At 33.5% G+C, this 19,524-nt stretch overlaps 1 protein-coding gene across 8 annotated transcripts; it reads left to right on the forward strand.

Moving 5' to 3' along the window:
- Positions 1 to 3,432: 3,432 nt before the first annotated feature.
- LOC138338997 (GATA transcription factor 26-like) lies at positions 3,433 to 19,056 on the forward strand. Of its 8 annotated transcripts, none has more exons than XM_069290222.1 (17): positions 3,433 to 5,256; positions 5,871 to 5,963; positions 6,094 to 6,186; positions 6,267 to 6,411; positions 6,613 to 6,651; positions 7,606 to 7,720; positions 8,121 to 8,212; positions 8,747 to 8,889; positions 8,970 to 9,062; positions 9,143 to 9,280; positions 9,522 to 9,644; positions 9,736 to 9,830; positions 9,965 to 10,007; positions 13,328 to 13,546; positions 15,203 to 15,508; positions 16,257 to 16,590; positions 18,737 to 19,056. In XM_069290222.1, the coding sequence occupies exons 14-17, from the start codon at positions 13,495 to 13,497 to the stop codon at positions 18,747 to 18,749; spliced, it is 705 nt and encodes a 234-aa protein (XP_069146323.1). In that variant the 5' UTR covers positions 3,433 to 5,256; positions 5,871 to 5,963; positions 6,094 to 6,186; positions 6,267 to 6,411; positions 6,613 to 6,651; positions 7,606 to 7,720; positions 8,121 to 8,212; positions 8,747 to 8,889; positions 8,970 to 9,062; positions 9,143 to 9,280; positions 9,522 to 9,644; positions 9,736 to 9,830; positions 9,965 to 10,007; positions 13,328 to 13,494; the 3' UTR covers positions 18,750 to 19,056. The 8 variants fall into 8 exon arrangements, with proteins under 8 accessions (XP_069146323.1, XP_069146317.1, XP_069146338.1 ...); XM_069290214.1 differs by lacking the exon at positions 9,143 to 9,280 and having other exon boundaries at positions 3,434 to 3,657; positions 4,913 to 5,256; positions 8,103 to 8,212; positions 8,970 to 9,093; XM_069290233.1 differs by lacking the exon at positions 9,143 to 9,280 and having other exon boundaries at positions 3,435 to 3,657; positions 4,913 to 5,256; positions 8,747 to 8,838; positions 8,970 to 9,093.
- Positions 19,057 to 19,524: the final 468 nt, after the last annotated feature.

Genomic DNA, 19,524 nt, shown 5'->3' on the forward strand with positions numbered 1-19,524 from the left:
TGAAATTTAAGTTAAAAGTCTAAAATAATCAACCAAAAAAAACATATAAATCAAGAAAAGAAGACTAATTATAATGGAGTTCAATTTTTCAATCATATTAGCAATTACGGGAAAAAAAGACTAAAATTTGAGTTGATATTAATTTATATATTTCTTTTTGACTCTTGTAAAATAAAAAATTAAGAGTATTAAAAAAAAAGAGACTAATAGAAATACTTATTTCCTTAAATTTAATTATCATATTTTCATATTTAAAGATTAATGATTCTTCTAGCTTCTTCTTTTTTTTTAAAAAAAAAAAAAACACACTATAAATTTAAGATTTTTTTGGAATAAAATTCAAATATTTTTATACTATCGACTATGAATATTACTTAAATAAATTGGTTTGAGTATTACTTAAATAAATTGGAATACATATGAAGGTATATGGATCAAAGTTTATTTTCAATTAATTTTTGTATTATCGATAAGATGAACTAAAAAGAGAATTGAAAAAAAAAACTAAGAAGAGAAAAGTTGAAGCAATTGAAGCATTTATTCAAAAAAAAAAATCATGTTAGAAAGAAGACTTTATAAGTTATAATTAATATTTTTTTATGAAATCAATTAATCTAGATTTTAAAAAGAAAAAAAAAGTAAAAAGTTATCATTGTTGATTGTCTCAAGTTGCTTCGATAGTGTTGATGGAGAATGAGGTAAAAATAAAGAAGACAAGAAAATAATGCAAAAAATCTGCTCATCTTTGACAACCAAGAAGAATCATAAATAAACTCATAAAGTTCAAGTTATCATATAATACTTTTTTTATTATTACTTAAATATTAATAATAAGTAATATATTTTAAAAAATAAATATTTCTAGATGATGTAATTTTTTTGTCCACTGTTCAAAAAAAAAAAGATAAGATACTTATTATAAGGGAGGAATTTTGAAAAAATGAAGGTGAGAGAGTGTGTGGAAATAAAATAAAGCTCACAAATCTAAGTTTCAAAAATTAAATGAAACCTCATCTGGCTATTGTTGATGAAGCCTAATCCATATTAAAAGCATGTATGGTATTATCATTGGGAGGTTAAATATATTAGTTTTGAGAAAAAAAAATTATGTTTAGCTCATTTGTAAAACAGCTTTTAAATGGAAGTAGAAACTATTTTTAAATTGCTGGGAAGAAAATAATTTTTTTGGTTCTTAAAAAAGCAGAAGCAATAATAAAAACTTATATTTCAAGATCAAAATATTTCTACATTTATACATATTTATTGATATATTCATTATATTATTTATTTTTTCTGTGAACTTTTTGTATGTAATAATTTTATTTTGTGGAATAGTTTTAAAATTTATATTTTAATATATTCAATTATATTGAAATCCTTGTATTAATATTACATTGTTATCCAATCTATTTTTATTCATTTATGAATAATATTAATTGAAAATTTTAATATGTGCATTTTAATTTAATAAAAATAAAATTTAATTAAAATTATTACAATAAATAATTTATCTTTGTAAAATAGTTAGGATGAGAGAAAAATGATTATTTGTATAACAGGGAAAACAGAAAACGCCAACGTATGAAATAAAGAAATGGTTCCGTAGTAAATAGGAAAAAGGTTAGTGGTGAGTCGTAAATTTTTTAATACAAAGATACATAATGTAAGGATTACTAATGCACATATTAATAATGTTAGGTTTAGTAATGTTGTGATTAGCTTTTATCAAGTATTTAATTCGTTATTTCTCATTTAATTTTATTTATGGTTTAAAATTCTAGAAATATTATATCCTTGATTTATTATGAGATTTTAAATTTATTTAATTTTTCAAGTTAAATACTAAAATGTATTTTTAAAAATTATTATTAATTTTGAGGTGTGATATGCCATCATAGAGATCCTTGATAGCTTGATATTTTTCTAATTTTTTTTTGTCAAATATACCTTAAACTCAACATAGATTTAAGGCTACTTTAAATCGTTCAAATAAAAAATGCTTTTTTTTAAAAAAAAATAATTCAAATGGTCAATCGACGATTTACATTTAAAAAAAAATAAAAAAATTAACCCAATATAACAAATCAACCATTGAGAAAAAATATATTAATTTATGAAACCATCAAATTACAAGGAACGAATTTTGGAGAATTAAAAAATATATTTATAATTATTCTCATATAAATTTAATAACAACATTAAATTACCAAAAAAAGAATTAAGAAAAAAGATTTAGGGATAATTAAACCTTAGATTAGTTATCCCTTCCTTTTATATAGTTTTATATGAATAAGATAAAACATTGTATGGGCCTATGAGGTATATAATTAATCCATGTATCAAGTTAAAAAAAATAATCACACAATATTTTTGTTGATCTAAATTTTAATTCACAAATTATTTTGATTAATATCTCCTACCAAATGGATCTGAAGTCTACAACTATGGTAATAATTAAATAGGATATGCTTCCTTAGATGCATAATTTTTTGAACTACAAATAATTTAACTTGAAAGTTATTCTTTTGCATTTAGAGTATTTTTGGTACGGAGAAAAATATTTTTTATGAAATTTATTTTCTTGAAAAGCAAGTGAATTTCTAACTTAATTTCTCATATTTGGTTGATGAGTGTTTGGTTGCTTAATGAAAGGTAATATCTTTTATTTTTTTAAAAATAATTTCTGACTCAATGACATAACAAATAAAATTTTAAAATTTGAATTAATTTTCAAAAATATATATATATTTTTTAAAAATAATTTCACAAGGGGTGCCGGTTGGGGGATGACTGAGGTTAGGAGAAGGAGATAAAAATAGCGTAAAAATTAAAAATTTTCAAATATTTTTTTTTTCCAAAAAGAAGGTAGAAATGGGTGGCCTGGATTGGGGGTGGCGGTATGACGTAAGACATGATTTTTTTTTTAAATTAAAATATATTTTAAGTTGATGGGGTTGGCCTGAGTGGGGGTGGCAAGGGGGGGTAGGGGTCTTAAAAAATAAAAAATAAATATAAATTTGAAATATCTTTCAAAAATAAAATTTAAGAATTTTAATATTTTTTTTTATTGAAAAGGTCGGATACCAGGTACGAGTTAGGATAAGAAAAAATATTAAAGGAAGAAGCAGATTTTAAAATTTTTTTTTATTATTTTTGAAAGAAAGTCATTTTAAAAAAAAATTTGAGCAAAAATAATTGATTAGCAAAATATTTAAGCGAATCATAAATGAAAAAATAGAAAAATATTTTCGGATTTTTTAAAAAAATTTATTCCTGATTAGTGATTTCTTAATAGGTTTGGAAAAAAAGAAAGTGTTTTTATGTAGTTTTAGAAACTAAAAAACGCGTCTGACGTGAAAATAAAGCTGACGTGGAAATAAAGCTAACCGGAATCATCACATATAAATAAGACCCTCACTCACCTCACTCTTCTCCCCAAAACTTCGTCTTCTTTTTTTCTCTAAACTCAAAATTTCTTTCGCAGAGAATGAGAAAACGTTCTCTTTAGGTATTATTGAATTGCAAGAATTTGTAGCTTAATTTGAATTTAAGCTCAAATGGATTTGAATTGGGGCACTTCAGGTCTCAAGAAGATGAAAAAAATAAGAGGGTTTCTTCAAGTTTCAAGATCAAAGCAATAAATTGTGAAATAGGATAGTAAGCGCATGTTGTTTAAATTGAATTGCTAAATACGATGATAGTATTGCTTAGATTACATGCTTCCTAAATATCATCACTCATCTTAGATTGTAAAACAGTTTGTTGACATCTAATTTTGTGGACTTCTCCCATTAATGAGTGGTTAATAGAGGACACTCCTCTTTCTTTTGCATAGGATTTACTTTGATTATGACAATATGTAGTTGAAAAACTAACCCTAATGTAAGTTTATCTTTCAAAGAGACAATGCTCTTCCCTACAGTAATGTATCCTGAGAGGCAAGGAGAAATAGTAGTTTTGACTGAATGATTATTGGCTTGTATGTGCATCAGTTATGGTTAAAGAAGATAGCCGTGGATTTTGATATGGAAATATATGTATAGACCATAGTAACATCTAGAAGCAAGGATTCTATGAGGGAGGGAAAGGGACATACAACATAATGCACCTCAGTTTATTGTTTATGCGATTTCTTTTTCGTTCTTTTTTTCTGTCTGTCAGTCTTTCATCATTGTCATTAGGCAGAGACAGAAAAAGAAGCAGGAGCAAGTAAACTGTTCAAGCTTTATGATTTTTCTCTGCACTCTTTCCTTTTGTTTCGATAGAAGAGTTCTGAGGCGTTATAGCATCCTATAATAGGTCTAAAGGACATATCAATTAAATAGAGAAAGTTTTATCCATTAAACAGCAGAATGGGACCAGAACGAGTGTCATGTTTTGAGAATCACCTTTAAATTCTTAGACATGTCTTACCTTGTCACTGGTGGTTGTAAATTTTGTATTTACCATGTCTATTATGGCAAATGAGAAGCATAATATGAACATGTACTATTTTCTGTATGACAAATTGTAGTTGCATGCTCTATGTGTAAGATCTGATCTCCTAGTATGAACCTTGCTGTTTTTCTTTCTAAAAGATACATGTCTTGCTGTTTGTTTGATCACAGTCTTCCTTGTGATTTTTGACTTATTTCTGGGTTATTTTCTATAAAGACAAGTTAATTATATCTTCCCTAGTTATGGTTGCACCTTTCTTTTACTTGCATTTGTGCAACAAATGCCTCTTCTGTTTTTGTTGTTTTCCACATCAATTAGATGATTGTCTATCACCCACCTTCACCCAAATCACAGTCATTGTCATGTTCATTGAAAATGCAAGTTTCCCATGCTTGATGTTTGCTTTCCAGCTGTGGTATGGGGCATCTTGTTGCTTTGGAATCAGATATTACCTTGAACTTCTTGTTTAATTCAGATTTTGGTGCAACACATCAGAACACTTCTTCCAGGATTGAAATCATGCATTTGTGCTGCACTTGTGACTGCTGTAAAGGAGCATGCTAGCTCTGGGGAGATCATGGAGTCCAATGTATCTTCTCTTGTCTTCCCGACGCTTTACTAGACACTGTCCTGAAGTTCTCGGGAGTTCGTTGTCATTACCACCAATTTGGAGTCCTGGAGGATTTCTTCCTGCTAGGTGTACTGTAGTTTGTTCAGCTAGTGTTCCCGAACTTTTTATTGACATTGTTGTGCTAATCCCCTGAATCTAGGCTGGTATGGGTGCTCTCCTTCTGAGCGTTCTTTTCAACTACAGTGAAGGTAATATGGCCTAAACCTTTGCAATATATGATAGTAGTCCCTACTAGTTTCTATCTCCTATATAAAGTTACCATTATCAAAAAAAAAAAAAAAGTTTCTATCTCCTGTATCTAATGTTGCTTTCCAGCATAAAATAAATATTAGCTCACCATTTACACTTCTAACCTTTTCTTGTTTGGAGTAAAATTCATCTATAGACTTGCTAATGTTTGCACATAAACGATGTTGATGCCATTTTTGTCAATAGGTAGCTAGGATGTATGCTTTTGTTGGTATGGCCAACTCTGACTGGGCTGAAAATGCTTTTCTTGGGCTTTAATTTTTTTTTATTGGTGTGGTCTTCATAAATTGTTGCTAAGGGCTGCACATATACAATCCACAAATGAATATTGCTTTGAATAGTCTTATTGGCAAGCTCCTTCTGTCAATAAAAACCACAAGTACTTGCGGGTTTCCTCGTATATACCAGCATTCTAAACTTCAAGGCTGTAAAAAGATGTGAATGACAAAAACTAGAACTTCTTCAGTAACTTTGGATATACTAATGTTGATGCGTACAATTGGAATGTTTATCCTAGGTTCAGTTGCTTATCAAATTTCTCTTTCTCCTGCAGGAAGTTGATCCTTGTGAAGATTTAACTGATGATGACATCCTAACTGCCATTCAAAATGCAATGGGTCCCAAATCCGCTTTATTTGTGCAAGAAGTAACTTCAAAGGATTAGCCTGTTCCCTTACGTTTGTTTTTCGGCCAGTAGTTCAGCACTTTCAAGAATACTTGTTGTAGTTTTTATGACATTTGATTGGTTGCATCTTAACAATTGTGTGAATATGCAGGTCCCATTTGAAGTTCACATCTGAAGGCAAATAGCATGTTTAATGAAACCGAGTTTTCAGTGTGCAAGATTTATATATGATGAGCTGCTTAAAGTAGGCCATTGTTGACTACCTTTTTATTCTGGTAATGCTTTCTTATAGATGATGTTATAACTTGAATGCTTCCTTCATAGATGAGCCATCATTTTATGGTCAATGAGTTGCAACGGCTCCCAATTTTTGGAAAGTGCATGGATGAGGTTATAGGAAATTTTTTGCATGAAGAACTGGGACCTTCAGAAGTAATGATTTTTGATTGGACACATCATTGAGATGGAGGTATGTCATACAACACACGTTTGCATTTATGTACAAGTATATTGGATTGGTCGATAAGTGTGGACTTTTTTTTAAAAATATTTAGCTAGAATTTGAATCCGTTCTTACTAGAAAAGTTGTGAATTGCTTTAGCAAATTACTAAAATTCATGGGAATCTTTTGCTTTTTATATCATTCAACTTAACTATTTTTTCTTTGCAGATGGATTACATAAGTACTTCACATCAAATGGCACCAACAGTATGTTTTGAGAAATACTTTCACCTTGAAATACTTTTTAGAATATACCTTACCTTGTCACTGATGGTTGTGAAAAAACTTTTTTTTACATAGTAACCATGTTTTTTATGGCATACAAGAAGCACCACATGAACATTTATACACATGGTGCATAATGTCCTTATTATACCTTTCTTTGTTGGGTTTCCAGTATATGCGAGCAGGGATGTACTAAGCAGCTAATTTTTTCTTGAAAAAAAGCATCAAAATCTGGACACTCTTTTCTGTAAGACAAATTATAGTTGCATTTTCTATGTGTAAAATCTGATCTCTTTACACATACCTTGCTGTTTTTCTTTTCAAAAAAATACATGTCTTGCTGTTTGTTGGATGAGAGTTGTGTCTTCCTTGTGATTTTTAAACATGGTGCATAATGTCCTTTATTATACCTTTCACTATTGGGTTTACAATATGTGTGAGCAGGTATGTACCAAGCAGCAGCTAATTTTTTCATGAAAAAAATCATCAAAATCTGGACACTCTTTTCTGGAAGACAAATTATATTTGCATGTTCTATGTGTAAAATCTGATCTCCTTATACGTGCCTTGCTGTTTTGCTTTCCAAAAAGTACATGTCTTGCTGCTTGTTGGATGAGAGTTGTGTCTTCCTTGTGACTTTTACTTATTTACTTATTTCTGGGGTTATTATCTATCAAGTCAAGTTAATGATGCCTTTCCTAGTTATGGTTGCACCTTTTTTACTTGCATTTGTGCAACAGATACCTCTTTGTCATTTTGTTGCTTTCCACATCAATTAGATGATTGGCTACCACCCACCTTCACTCCAATCACAGCCATTGTCCTGTTCCAAGGAAAATGGAAATTTCCCATGCTTGCTGTTTGGTTCCCAGCTGTGTATGGGACATCTTGTTGTTTCTAAATCAGATATTAACTTTAACTTCTGGTTTAATGCAGATTTTAGTGCAGCACACTAAAATACTTCTTCCAGGATTGAAATCACACATTAGTGCTTGCACTTGTGACTGCTGCAAAGGAGCATGCTAGCTATGGAGAGATCATGGAATCAAAGGTAACTTTACTCTTTACTAGGCACTGGCCTGAAGTTCTGGGGGTGTTCGTTGTCATATTACTACCAATTGCTGAGCCCTGGAGGGTTTCTTTCTGCTAGGTTTATTGGAGTTTGTTCAGTTAGTGAACTTTTTATTGACATCGTTGTGCTAATCCCCTGAATTTAGGCTGGTATAGGTGCTCTCCTTCTGAACATTCTTTTCAAGTACATTGAAGTATTGTGGCCGAAACCTATGCAATATTTGATAATTGTCGTCTACAAGTTTCTATCTCCTATATCTAATGTTGCTTTCCAGTATAAAATATCAATATTAATTTACCTACACTTCTATTTTTTTTACCGGTGTCTGTCTTTTTTATTTTGTTCTTTTGGTTGAAAGCAGCATTCTCTTCTATGATAGATGGGGAAAAAAATGAAGATGTCAACTTCTGAGCTGTCTGGTGGATCAAGGATTCATTACATTTTTAGGACATATTTGTGAAGAGTTTGGAGGTCCACTTCTTTCATATTTACTAATGTTTGAAATGCCTACATTATTGTTTTCTTGCTTGGAGAATTGAAATTTATCTATAGATTTGCAAATTTTTCCACATGATGCCCTTTTTGTCAATGATGTATCAACATGACCAACTCTGAATGGGCTTAAAATTCTTTTGCTGAGCATTTAATTTTTTATTGATGTGGTCTTCATAAATTGTAGCTAAGGGCTGTGCACATAAACAATCCATAAATAAATATTGGCTGCGTAATTTGGTTTTCATCCAGAAACATAGTCGCATTAACGAAATCCTCCATTTTGAATAGTCTTTTATCGACTAGCTCCTTCTGTCAATGAACCACAAGTATTTACAATTAGGTTTCCTTATATATAAGCATTCTAAATCTTCAAGGCTGTAAAAAGATGTAAATGACAAACACGAGCTTTTCAGTAACTTTGCTTATTGGTATGATTTTGTATACAATTGGAATGCTTATCCTAGGTTCAATTGCTTTTCAAATTTCATCAGATTTCACTTTCTCCTGCAGGAAGTTCATCCTTGTGAAGATTTAACCGATGATGACATCTGAACTGCCATTCAAAATGCAATGGGTCCCAGATCCGCTTATTTGTGCCAGAAGTAACTCCAAAGGATTAACCTGTTCCTTGCGTTTGCTTTTGAGCCAATACAGTTCAGCACTTCCTTGAATACTTCCTGTTGTTTCTATGACATTTGGTTGGTTGCACCTGAATTATTGTGTAAATATGCAGTTCCTATTTGAAGTTCTCATCCAAAGTCAAATAGCACGTCTAATGGAACCGAATTTTCAGTGTACAAGATTTATATATGATGAGCTGGTTAAAGTAGGCCATTGTTGACTACCTTTTTCTTCCGGTAATGCATTCTGATAATTGATGTTCTAACTTGAATGATTCCTTCATAGATGAGCCATCGTTGTATGGTCAATGAGTTGCAACAGTTACCAATTTTAAGAAAGCGCATGGATGAGGTTCTAGGAAAGTTTTTGTGTGAAGGACTGGTACCTTCAGAAGTAATGATTGGACACATTATTGAGATAAAGGCATGTCAATATATTGGGTGTTTTATTTGGTTTTGCTTATACCTAAAAATCGCACATTTGCATCTATGATCACGTTTATTGAATTGATCGGTAAGTGTGAACTGTTTCTGAAATATTTAGCTAGAATCTGTTCTTGTCTGAAAAGTTTGTCGTATGCTTTAGTAAATCAGTAAAATTTCTTATGAATCTTTTGCTGTTAATATTTTTAAATTGTCCAACTTAATTATTCTTTCTGTTGCAGATGGGATTACATAAATACTTCACATCCAAATATTATAATTTTATTAGTGGGAATGAAGCTGACGAGATGGCTCCACAGCAGGTCAAGTCATCTAGGGTTGCTGCACCAAATCTGTGGCAGAAAGTAAATGCTTCATTTGCCGTTTCACAAACTTTTGCCGATGGTCTTGTAAATCCTGTCATACTGATAATTTTTTATTTGTATATTGCCTCAGGATGGAGTAGATCTAGAAAAAAACCAACCTCAGAAAGCAGTCTAATATCACGTGCTATCCTTGCCGGATCAGTTGGTGGTTTTGTCCTTGATCAGGTAGGCCTTTTCATCTTCGTCATCTCCATGTTTGGTTTCTCCATCGTCTCCCTGATTGACATCGCATAGCTTTCAAATATCAAGTATATGAAACTTGAATTATTTCATTGACTAGTGTTCTTGACCGAGAACAGGTTGTTCGGCTTGCTTCAGAGGTCGAGAAAACTACAGTGTCAGGTGTGTTTCTATCTGGTGATACATGATACTGTTCATTCATGCCACATGTTTTTTACATGAACATACATGAGTTATTAGTTATTTGACAAAGTTAAATATCTTATTGACAAGATAGGACTGAAAAAGTCCTTGCTCATGTAACTTAAGACTCTTTAGTTCAACAAACACCATGAACTTTTCTGTTGGTGCTTAGTATCATTCATTTCATTTTTTTTTTACTCTTTATTGTCTTTAGAAAATACTTTTTTGCTAGTTTTTTGAAATTATGAATGTGTGACATTATATAACAACGGAGAATGATACAATCTATCCAAACACTATATTCATTAAAACAATACGATACAATACAATACATTATAAAACAATAGGTAACAACCATCTAAACAAAGTGTTAGCGCTAATTAATCCTCTTATTAAGAAGAACAATGACAATAATTATAATTGATGATGATGTTGAGAAACCCTGAGCTAGCATACGTCTACATGAAACAAAATATAGGGTTGTAGATATACTAGCTAAGGTAGGAGAGAACTGAGAATACAAGAAACAAATAAGATCGCAAAGATACTAGCTAAGGAAGGAGAGAATGAAAAGAAGTAGCTTTTTGATAATCTATTGCACTAATTTCTAAAAATCTCTGAAAATAATTGCAACCACTACAAAAATAAATAAATAAATTATAGTTGTTACTATAAGGTAGCTTATGGTATAAAGTATATTTGTCCTCTCTAATTTTAGGTTTAGTCATATGCTGAATTCCTGAATTACAGGGCATTTTTTTTACTGGTATTACATGTTATCACAGTCGCCGTAACTCCGGTTGTAGCTTTTTCCGATATGCTACTTCTTAAACCTACGGAAGAGCCCTTCATAGCTCAACTTGGGAAGTCCAATCCAAAACTCTAGACTCACCGCCTCCTTGCTCCAGCACCCTATTTGTCGACAGGGCTGTATCCATTCTTAAAGGCTACGACCCAATTTTCTTGGACTCCATTTCTTCCCAATTCACCCCTCAATATGCTTCCTCAGTGCTTTTCCAATGCCGATTCGATAAACCCCTTGTTCCTAGATTATCAACTGGGTACGCAACCGCCAATTCTTCAATCTTCAATGCAAGCGCATTTCCATTCATATCCTCACTCGTTTCAAGCTCTACAAGACTGCCGAATCCATTGCGGAGGATGTTGCTTTGAAATTCGGCGATAACATGGGTGAATCGATCTTTTCATGTCTCAGTGACACTACCATTCTTGCAAACCAGCTCTGCTGTGTTCGATTTGATGGTAAAATCCTACTGTCATTTGAAAATGATTGACAGAGCTATGAATATCTTTGAATTTGCGAAGTTTAATGGGTTTATGCTCACTGTTTTGTCCATAATTCCAATCTTGATGCGTTGATCAGGGGGTTTCATGTAATGGGTCTTTCGAATTAGCTCAAAAGTTTTATGATGATATGGTTAAATTTGGGGTTTCACTTTCACCTAATGTGTATACATAATATTATGATCCGAGGGCTTTGTGCAAAAGGTGATCTGCAAAAGGGTTTGGTTGTGTTCAATAAAAAATGGAAAAAACTGGCTGCTTGCGAAATGTTGTAACCTATAACACCCTAATAGGTGGTTATTCTAAGATATTTTAGGTTGATGAGGCAGTCGAATTGTTGAAGCTAATGCAAGTGAGGAACTTGGAACCAAGTTATTAATGGGTTGTGTCGAGAAGGAAGGATGAAAGAGACGAGTGAGATTTTGGAAGAGATGAGGGGAAAGGGATTAATGCCTGGTGCAGTAGCCTATAACACACTCTGGTAAATGGCTATTGTAGAAAGGGTAGCTTTCACCAAGCACTTGTTTTGCACTCGGAAATGTTAAGGAATGGGCCGTCTACAGATGTTATGACTTATACTCTCTGATTAATAGCAAGTGCCACACCAGGATTTTGCATCGCGCAATGGAATTCTGTGATCAACTGCGTGCTAGGGATTATATCCCAATAATAGAACTTACACAACATTGATTGTTGGTTTTTCTCAGCAGGGTCTTATGAATGAGGCTTATAAGCTTTTGAATGAAATGATTTCAAATGGATTTTCTCCTTCAATTGTAAATTACAGCACTTTAATTAATGGGCATTGTGCTGTCGGCAGGATGGAAGATACTTTATGCGTGACTAAAGAGATGGAACAGAAAAGGCTGGTCCCAGATGTTGTAACTTATAGTACAATAATATCTGGGTTCTGTAGAAACTGTGGGTTGGAAAGAGCATTCTGTGTTAAGCAGCAGATGGTTGAAAAAGGGGTTTTACCTGATGTTATTACTTCAAGGTCTTTGAGAGCAGCAAAGAATGACTGAAGCTTGTGAACTTTTCCAAGAGATGTTGAGAGTAGGACTTCAACCAGATAAGTTTACATATTCTACACTTACTGGTGCATACTGTGCAAATGTGGATATTAAAGGTTCTTTTCACCTGAATAACAAAATGATCTATTCGGGTTTCTTTCCTGATGTCATCACTTACAATGTCCTAATCAACGGGCTTAACAAACAAGCTCGCACTAGGGAAGCAAAGCGGTTGCAGTTCAAGTAGTTGTATGAGCAATCAGTGCCAAATAGTGTCACTTATGACATGCTAATAGAAAGTTGCAAAGATCTGAATTGAAGAGTGCAATAGATCTTATTAAAGAATTCTGCGTGAAAGGTTTGTTGAATGAAGATGACGAAGTTTTTGAGTTGATGCTGCAAAAACACACCGAGTGAAGTAGGGTTATAACCTACTTATACAGAGTCATTCCAGGGGGTGGATTTTATATAGAGCCTTGAATCTTTTCAGAGAAATGGCTTACTTATCTTGGATTTATTCCTCATACAGTAAGTATTATTGTGCTCATGATAGAACTTTTTAAAGAAGGGGTGAGTGAGGAATTACATCAAGTAATTCAAAGCACATTGGAAAGCTGTAAACTTGCTGATGTAGAAAGCGTTAGAGGTAGTTAGAGGTAGAAAGCATTTTCCATTTATCAAAAGAACTTGAAGCTCAAAATCTATATCAGCCCAGAATTGCCAGTTAGAGGTAGAAAGTGTTTTCCATTTTAATAAGAACTCCAGTTGCATAAAATAGTACTGGCTTAAACAGTCCATATTTCTCATACATTGACTTGCCATGTGGTTTTAATATTATTGTATACAAAAATAATCGAGAACATAACGAGATCAGAAAAGACCAAGAGCACTGCCCCAGGTCTTCTCACTTTCTATATACTGCTAACGTATTATGAATCTCAAGAAATTGTGGTGCATTTGAGTTAAATAGGCTTTTTACAGGAAGCAGCAGGGTGTTTTCATATTTCCCCACAAATGCAAGTTCATCCAGGAGTTACATTTGATTGATTTGTTTTCTATGGTTCCAAGATCAATGCTTGCAGAACACAAAAAATCTCTTGCAAAGAGATAATACATTTACATGCCTATCTTATCTCAAAGGCATTGAAATGTTGCTGCTGTTTCTGCATCCACCTTCACAAGCTTTATGGCATCGATTTGGTAAGTAATGATTAATCTATCTCCTGGAGTTCTAGTGCAAGGGGAAACATATGTAAAAATTGGTAAGTAAGAGAAACAGAAGTAAAAAGGCATTATTGCAAAGAAATTGAATGTAGTCATTCTTTTGCTGGATCTGCTCTCAGTAGTGTAATCTGAGGGCCTTTGATTTTTCAAATCTAAATCGATTCCAAAATTGCAGGCAATTACTGCATTAAATTGTTGTAATTTAGCATTCTCTTATTTGCTCATTTTTATATATTCAAATTGTCGTCTTGAAACTATTTAACACTCCCTTCTCTTCAGATTCATTGTTTAACAGGCTTTGACCACTAGACTAAAGGCATAAAATAATGAGGATTCACCAAATCCAGCATTTACCCCACCCCCTAAATCCGCACCCCTTTTTCTTTTGATAGAGAATCAAATACTTCTCTCATTGGAGTTATAGTGTAAATAGTTGAGAAATTACAGTAATCAAAGTTGATGAGCTGTCATAAGGGGAAAGTTTTAGTCTACATATATCTTCTGATCTGTCACCTCACTCAGTCATTTTAGATTTTGAGAGCAAAGCGAATTAGGTTAGAAGCGGCACATTCAACCATATTTAAACTGGAGTCATTCAGAACCAGATTTTATGGGTAAACAGGGGCCATGTTTCCATTGTAACGTCAAGCGTAAGTTCTCCTCTTGTTCAATATTTTCTCCTGAAGGTTCCACATAATATCTCATAACTGTGGTTTTGTAACTCTTTTTAGATATCTGAACTATTATTAGCCGAATCCCTCCACCTGTATCAATACTTGGTTCCGTATCCTTGAATCTTAAAGTTTTGTGCATGAAGAATCCAAACTTTAGTATCAATACTTGGATCTGTATCCCTGAATCTTAAAATTTAGAGCATAAAGGATCCAAAGTTTTGATTCGCACTGTACTGACACATAGACAACAGCAAACCAAGTGGAATCCCACGAGTGGGGTATAGGGAGAGGGAGAGTAGGATATTACACAGACCTTACCCTACCTCTGTGGGGTAGAAAGTCAGCTTTTTATAGACCCTCAGCGTTAGAGAGGAGAATTTGAAGAAGGGTTGCAAAAAAATGACAAGATATGAAGTAAATGAACCATCAAATGGTAATACACACAGGAGAATGGTGGGTGGGTGGGGGATTATCTTACCATTGAGCACTTGAGAAAGAATAGTCCCTGTTGAATATTGTACATATAATCAGTGTCGGCTTAGATTGTAACTTTTCCCCTTAAAATATCATTAAATAAATGCAGTCTGCCAAGAGGCTAACTGTTCTGCATGGTACCTTGATGTATCAAGCAAATCCTTTTAATCTTTCCACCATAAAGCTCACAGTTTAACTACTTTGTATGGTTCCTTAGCACGGTGATGAAAATGTGAGTACAAAAACAGTTGACACATTCGAAAAGTCTATGGATGTTTGTCAGAGATATTTCCTTTTGTTTTGCTGAAGAAATTCCCCCCTTTGCATACTCTAGTTTCGTGATGCTTCCTCACGTGAAATGCATTCTATACCTTTTTACAAGAAATATTAATTGTCAGTGATCACTGTGCTTTAGTTTCTGCCTGTTAGAATGTTTTCTTATTTTGTCCCAGTTTAAATACTAATTAATTGTGAACTCAAACAGAAACCATTATTTGGAGAAATGGTCCACCTGAAAAACCAGTGCTCTGCAATGCATGTGGATCAAGATGGCGTGTTAGGAGGACACTAGATGGCTATATTCCCAGACATGGAAACATAGAAATTGAGAGCTATCAGCGACCTTCTGACATGAAGCCGGCTCGTCCCGAAAAAAAGCTTGAAGTTGGAATAGAGGTTTCTGGACAGGATGGCTCTTCAGCCTGTCTTGAAGAGGAAATGAATAACTTATCAACCTTAGGTTCAGCATGGTCATCCTCAGACAACTGCATGCAGATGGGAGAAACAAATGGTAAAATAATTTCAAACATATATAGATCACTTGACTAGTTGCAGCAAATATGATGCACGTTCTGAAACAAATCCTTTCTTAAGCACTAGGGTCATTAAAAGTGGAGAACTAATGTCTTCCTATTTCTTTCCTCTGCTTTGCATGATAGTAAGCCCAAAACTCTTAATCTCAAAGAAAATTATGAGATAGTTGAAATTAGACAACCAAATCACTGCAGTGCATAGTCCTTCTGATTCAAAAAAAAGGAAGAAACAGTTCTCCTTTTATTATTGTTGCTTCTAATTAAGAACTTCTCTTATTCTATTGATTAAAAATAGGTAAATTTTCTCACCCCCATCCCCACAAAAAAGAGCTCTAAGACAACTTGATAAGCATGTATCAGGATTCACGACACTCGGATTTATTTTTACGCAGGAAAATTCTTTTTGTTTCCCGATTATCTTAAAAAAAAAATTGTTTCCCGATTATGGCAATGTGATTGTCAAATCACATTCAGGGTTTTACCAAAAAAGCCACAGGGAATCAATCACTAAATAATACTCTATAGACAAAATATTGGGTTTCTTTCTTGTTCATAGATCATTTATTGAAGTGTCTCCCCTAAGCTTCAAAAACTTACTTTCCTTTACACAATGAACTGACATCGACAAATACAGGTAATTGGGATTTTCAATGAAGATATGGAAATCTATTATTTTAATACCTTATTGTTTTGTGTGCACTAACATTCACCTTTTGTTTGGAGAAGCATACAAAGATCCTCTCTGGAATCCTGACAGTGTCCCAAGAAGAAAGAGATCAAAGCGTAGAAAACACATTTTGTCACCTATTGAAAGACTCCACAGGCAACTTCATAACATTCTACAGGAGCCAGACTTTGAAAATGTCTCTACCGATGATGAAAATATTCTAATTTATGCAAGGAACAAATACATTCCTCCTAATGAGATTGGTCTAGGAGCTATGCTGCTTGTATCACCACCTGCTGCTACAGAACACTTGACATCTCTATCTCCAGTGACAGATGATAATGATGCCTCTTGCTCAGTGAATGTCCCTGTAGGAAATTCCAATTCCAATTTGTAAGTGAATTTTTAGATGCATGCACAAGGTTCAAGCTGGTATTTGAGCCAACTCTTACTATCTAGCTAGTACAATGTTTGTTAAAACTATTTGAGCTGTTTCAACTTTACTAATGTCCACAACGGCAATGCTCAACAACTTGTGTGTTTTGAGACCATATAGTTTGCCAATAGTGCATTTATTTTGGAGATCTATAATTTTGTTGTTTTATTGGATGGGATTTCAATGAATCAGATATGTTTATTCTGCCTTTTGGGTGCATTTGATATGTCAATTCTGATGCCAGTCATAGTGTGCTTGCCTACAAGTTTGTTAGTGTAAATAATTGAATTTTAGGTCTAAATCAACCCCACGGGCTAACTTATGAGGGTAGGAATGCTCAAGTCTATATAAGGAATTCATAATTTCCTCATGCACTTATGTGGGACTTAACACCCCGCCTCACGCCCAAGACCGGACATCTAGTTTGGATTATTTAATACTGGGCCCAACATCGGTAAATCATAAAATTGAGATGAGTTTGACTCTGATACCATGTAAAGAAATCAATTTTGGGCTTGACTCTACCCTCAAAAGTTAGCTTATGAGAGGAGGATTGCCCAAGTCTATATAAGGAGTCCATAATTTCCTCATCTCTTGATGTTGGACTTAAAAAGCCCAATATTCATTATTTACCGTTTGTTTGCATGGACTCCACATTACATGGATACTACATCAAGGGTATGTTGTTAAATTGTTCTCTAAAATGCTTCTGTGATTGCATCTTTCCATATTCAGAGATAGGGAGTTTGATTATTTAAGAAGTAGGTATATCAGCTTTAGATAAGGCATGTTCAGCTACAAAAAGTTTGAAAACTAAGTCGACCAAAAGTCTTTTCGATCTCCTTTCAAGTTTAACGATAAGTCGATAATATGTACCCAAAATAGAAGCTAGAGAGCCATTAATACATAATCTAGGAGCAATTAAGAGTCAGAATAATTTAGTATTGAGTTTCATGAATGCCCCCAGCTAAGTCTAGAGGGTAGCGAGGGGGTTCATCCGAACCCTGTCAACAAAAAATTACACCTTATATAAGGTTATTTTCAAATTTTGAACCTCTTGAACATGAGATTAGAGGTGGACTAAGTGGTTGAGGGGGTTCAAAATTCACCTTGAGGTTTCAAGTTAAAATCTCAAGCACCATTTTTTTATTTTTCGAACCTCTTAATGAAAATCCTTGATCTGCCACTTTACCGAATATAACTCTTCAAAAACCTTATATTACTTGATTGACTTTTAAGTAATACGAAGTAGGTTAATAAAAGCAACATGCATTATAGAAACCGAAAAAATGTATTCACTACCATAAAACTTCTTAGAAGGCCAAGAAATGCAAAAACCGTAGAAAGGAATGAAGAGAGTAAAATTTATTACTACTTAGGAAAGGAAAATAGGACATGGGAAGACATGAGCATGTTAAGAGTAAATTTATCCATCATTCTTTTACTCAGTGGCAGAGCGGTGTAAATGATAATAGCTAAAAAAGGAAACAACAGGAGTGATTCATGGGACTGGATAGACATCTTAGGCTCTGTAGGGTCATTCAACTGAAAAAGGCTACTTTTGGGTTTGTTGAAGAATAAATTTTGGGCCTAACTCAACTCCAAAGCTCAACTTGTAAGGTGAGGATTGTCCAAGTCCATATAAGGAGACCAATTACCCATCCCATATCCTATGTGGAACTCTTAAAAGGGTCGTACGTTCATATTCTTAGTTTTTTTTGACACGTAGAATGCTTAATCTACAATCTATTTTGCCAAAAAAGATTGTAGCATTGGTGGGAGATATAATTTTATGCCAAAATATTCTATAGATAAAATAGGGAATCAATCACTATATAATACTCTTATAGACAAAATAATGGGTTTCTTTCTTGCTAATAAATCATTGATTATAGTGTCTCCCCTATCAAAAACTTACTTTTCTTTACACATTGAATTGGCATCGACAAATTACAGGTAATTTGGATTTTCAATGAAGGTATGAACTGATCAGTTCATCTATACTTTAACCATACAAATAATAAAAGCTTTACCACAAAGTAAAAAGTTATATTGTATTACTACCTTATTGTTTTATTTTCCCTAACATTCACCTTTTGTTAGGAGAAGCATATAAAGATCCTCTTTGGAATCCTGAGAGTGTCCCAAGAAGAAAGAGATCAGAGCGTAGGAAGCACATTTTGTCACTTGTTGAAAGACTCCAGAGGCGAGTTCATACTAATCTACATGAGCCAGGCTTTGAAAATCTCTCTGCCCATAATATTCTAATTTATGCAAGGAACGAACACATTCCTCCTAATGAGATTGTTCATGAAGCTATGCTGCTTGTATCACCACCTGCTACTACAGTAGACTCTATGTCTCTATCTCCAATGGCAGTTGCTGGAAGTGAGTTTTGAGAAGCATACATAAGGTTCAAGCTGGTAACTCTTTTATCTAGCTAGTGCAATGTTCGTTAAAACAATTTGAGTTATTCCAACTTTACTTAATGTCCCTAATGGCAACAACAACACCTTGTATGTTTTGAGACCATCTAGTTTGCGAATTATTCTGCATTCATTTTGGAGATTTATATTTCTTCTGTTATATTGGATGTGATTTCAATGAATTAGATACATCTATTCTACTTTATGGGTGCATTTAATATGTCGATGTTTATCATTGTGTGCTTGCCTACAATTTTGTTAGTGTAAAGAAATGAATTAGGGCCTAACTCAACCCACTAGCTAGCTTATGAGGGTAGAATTACTCAAGTCTGTATGAGGAGTCCATAGTTCCCTCTTCGCATTGACGTGGGATTAACACCCTGCCTCACACCCAAGACCGAACAATTAGTATGTGGACTATGTAATATGGGGGCCCAATATCCGTATATCATGCATCGGAATGAG

This window comes from Solanum lycopersicum, chromosome 1 (genome assembly GCF_036512215.1).
Source record: "Solanum lycopersicum chromosome 1, SLM_r2.1".
Taxonomy (NCBI): Eukaryota; Viridiplantae; Streptophyta; class Magnoliopsida; order Solanales; family Solanaceae; genus Solanum; species Solanum lycopersicum.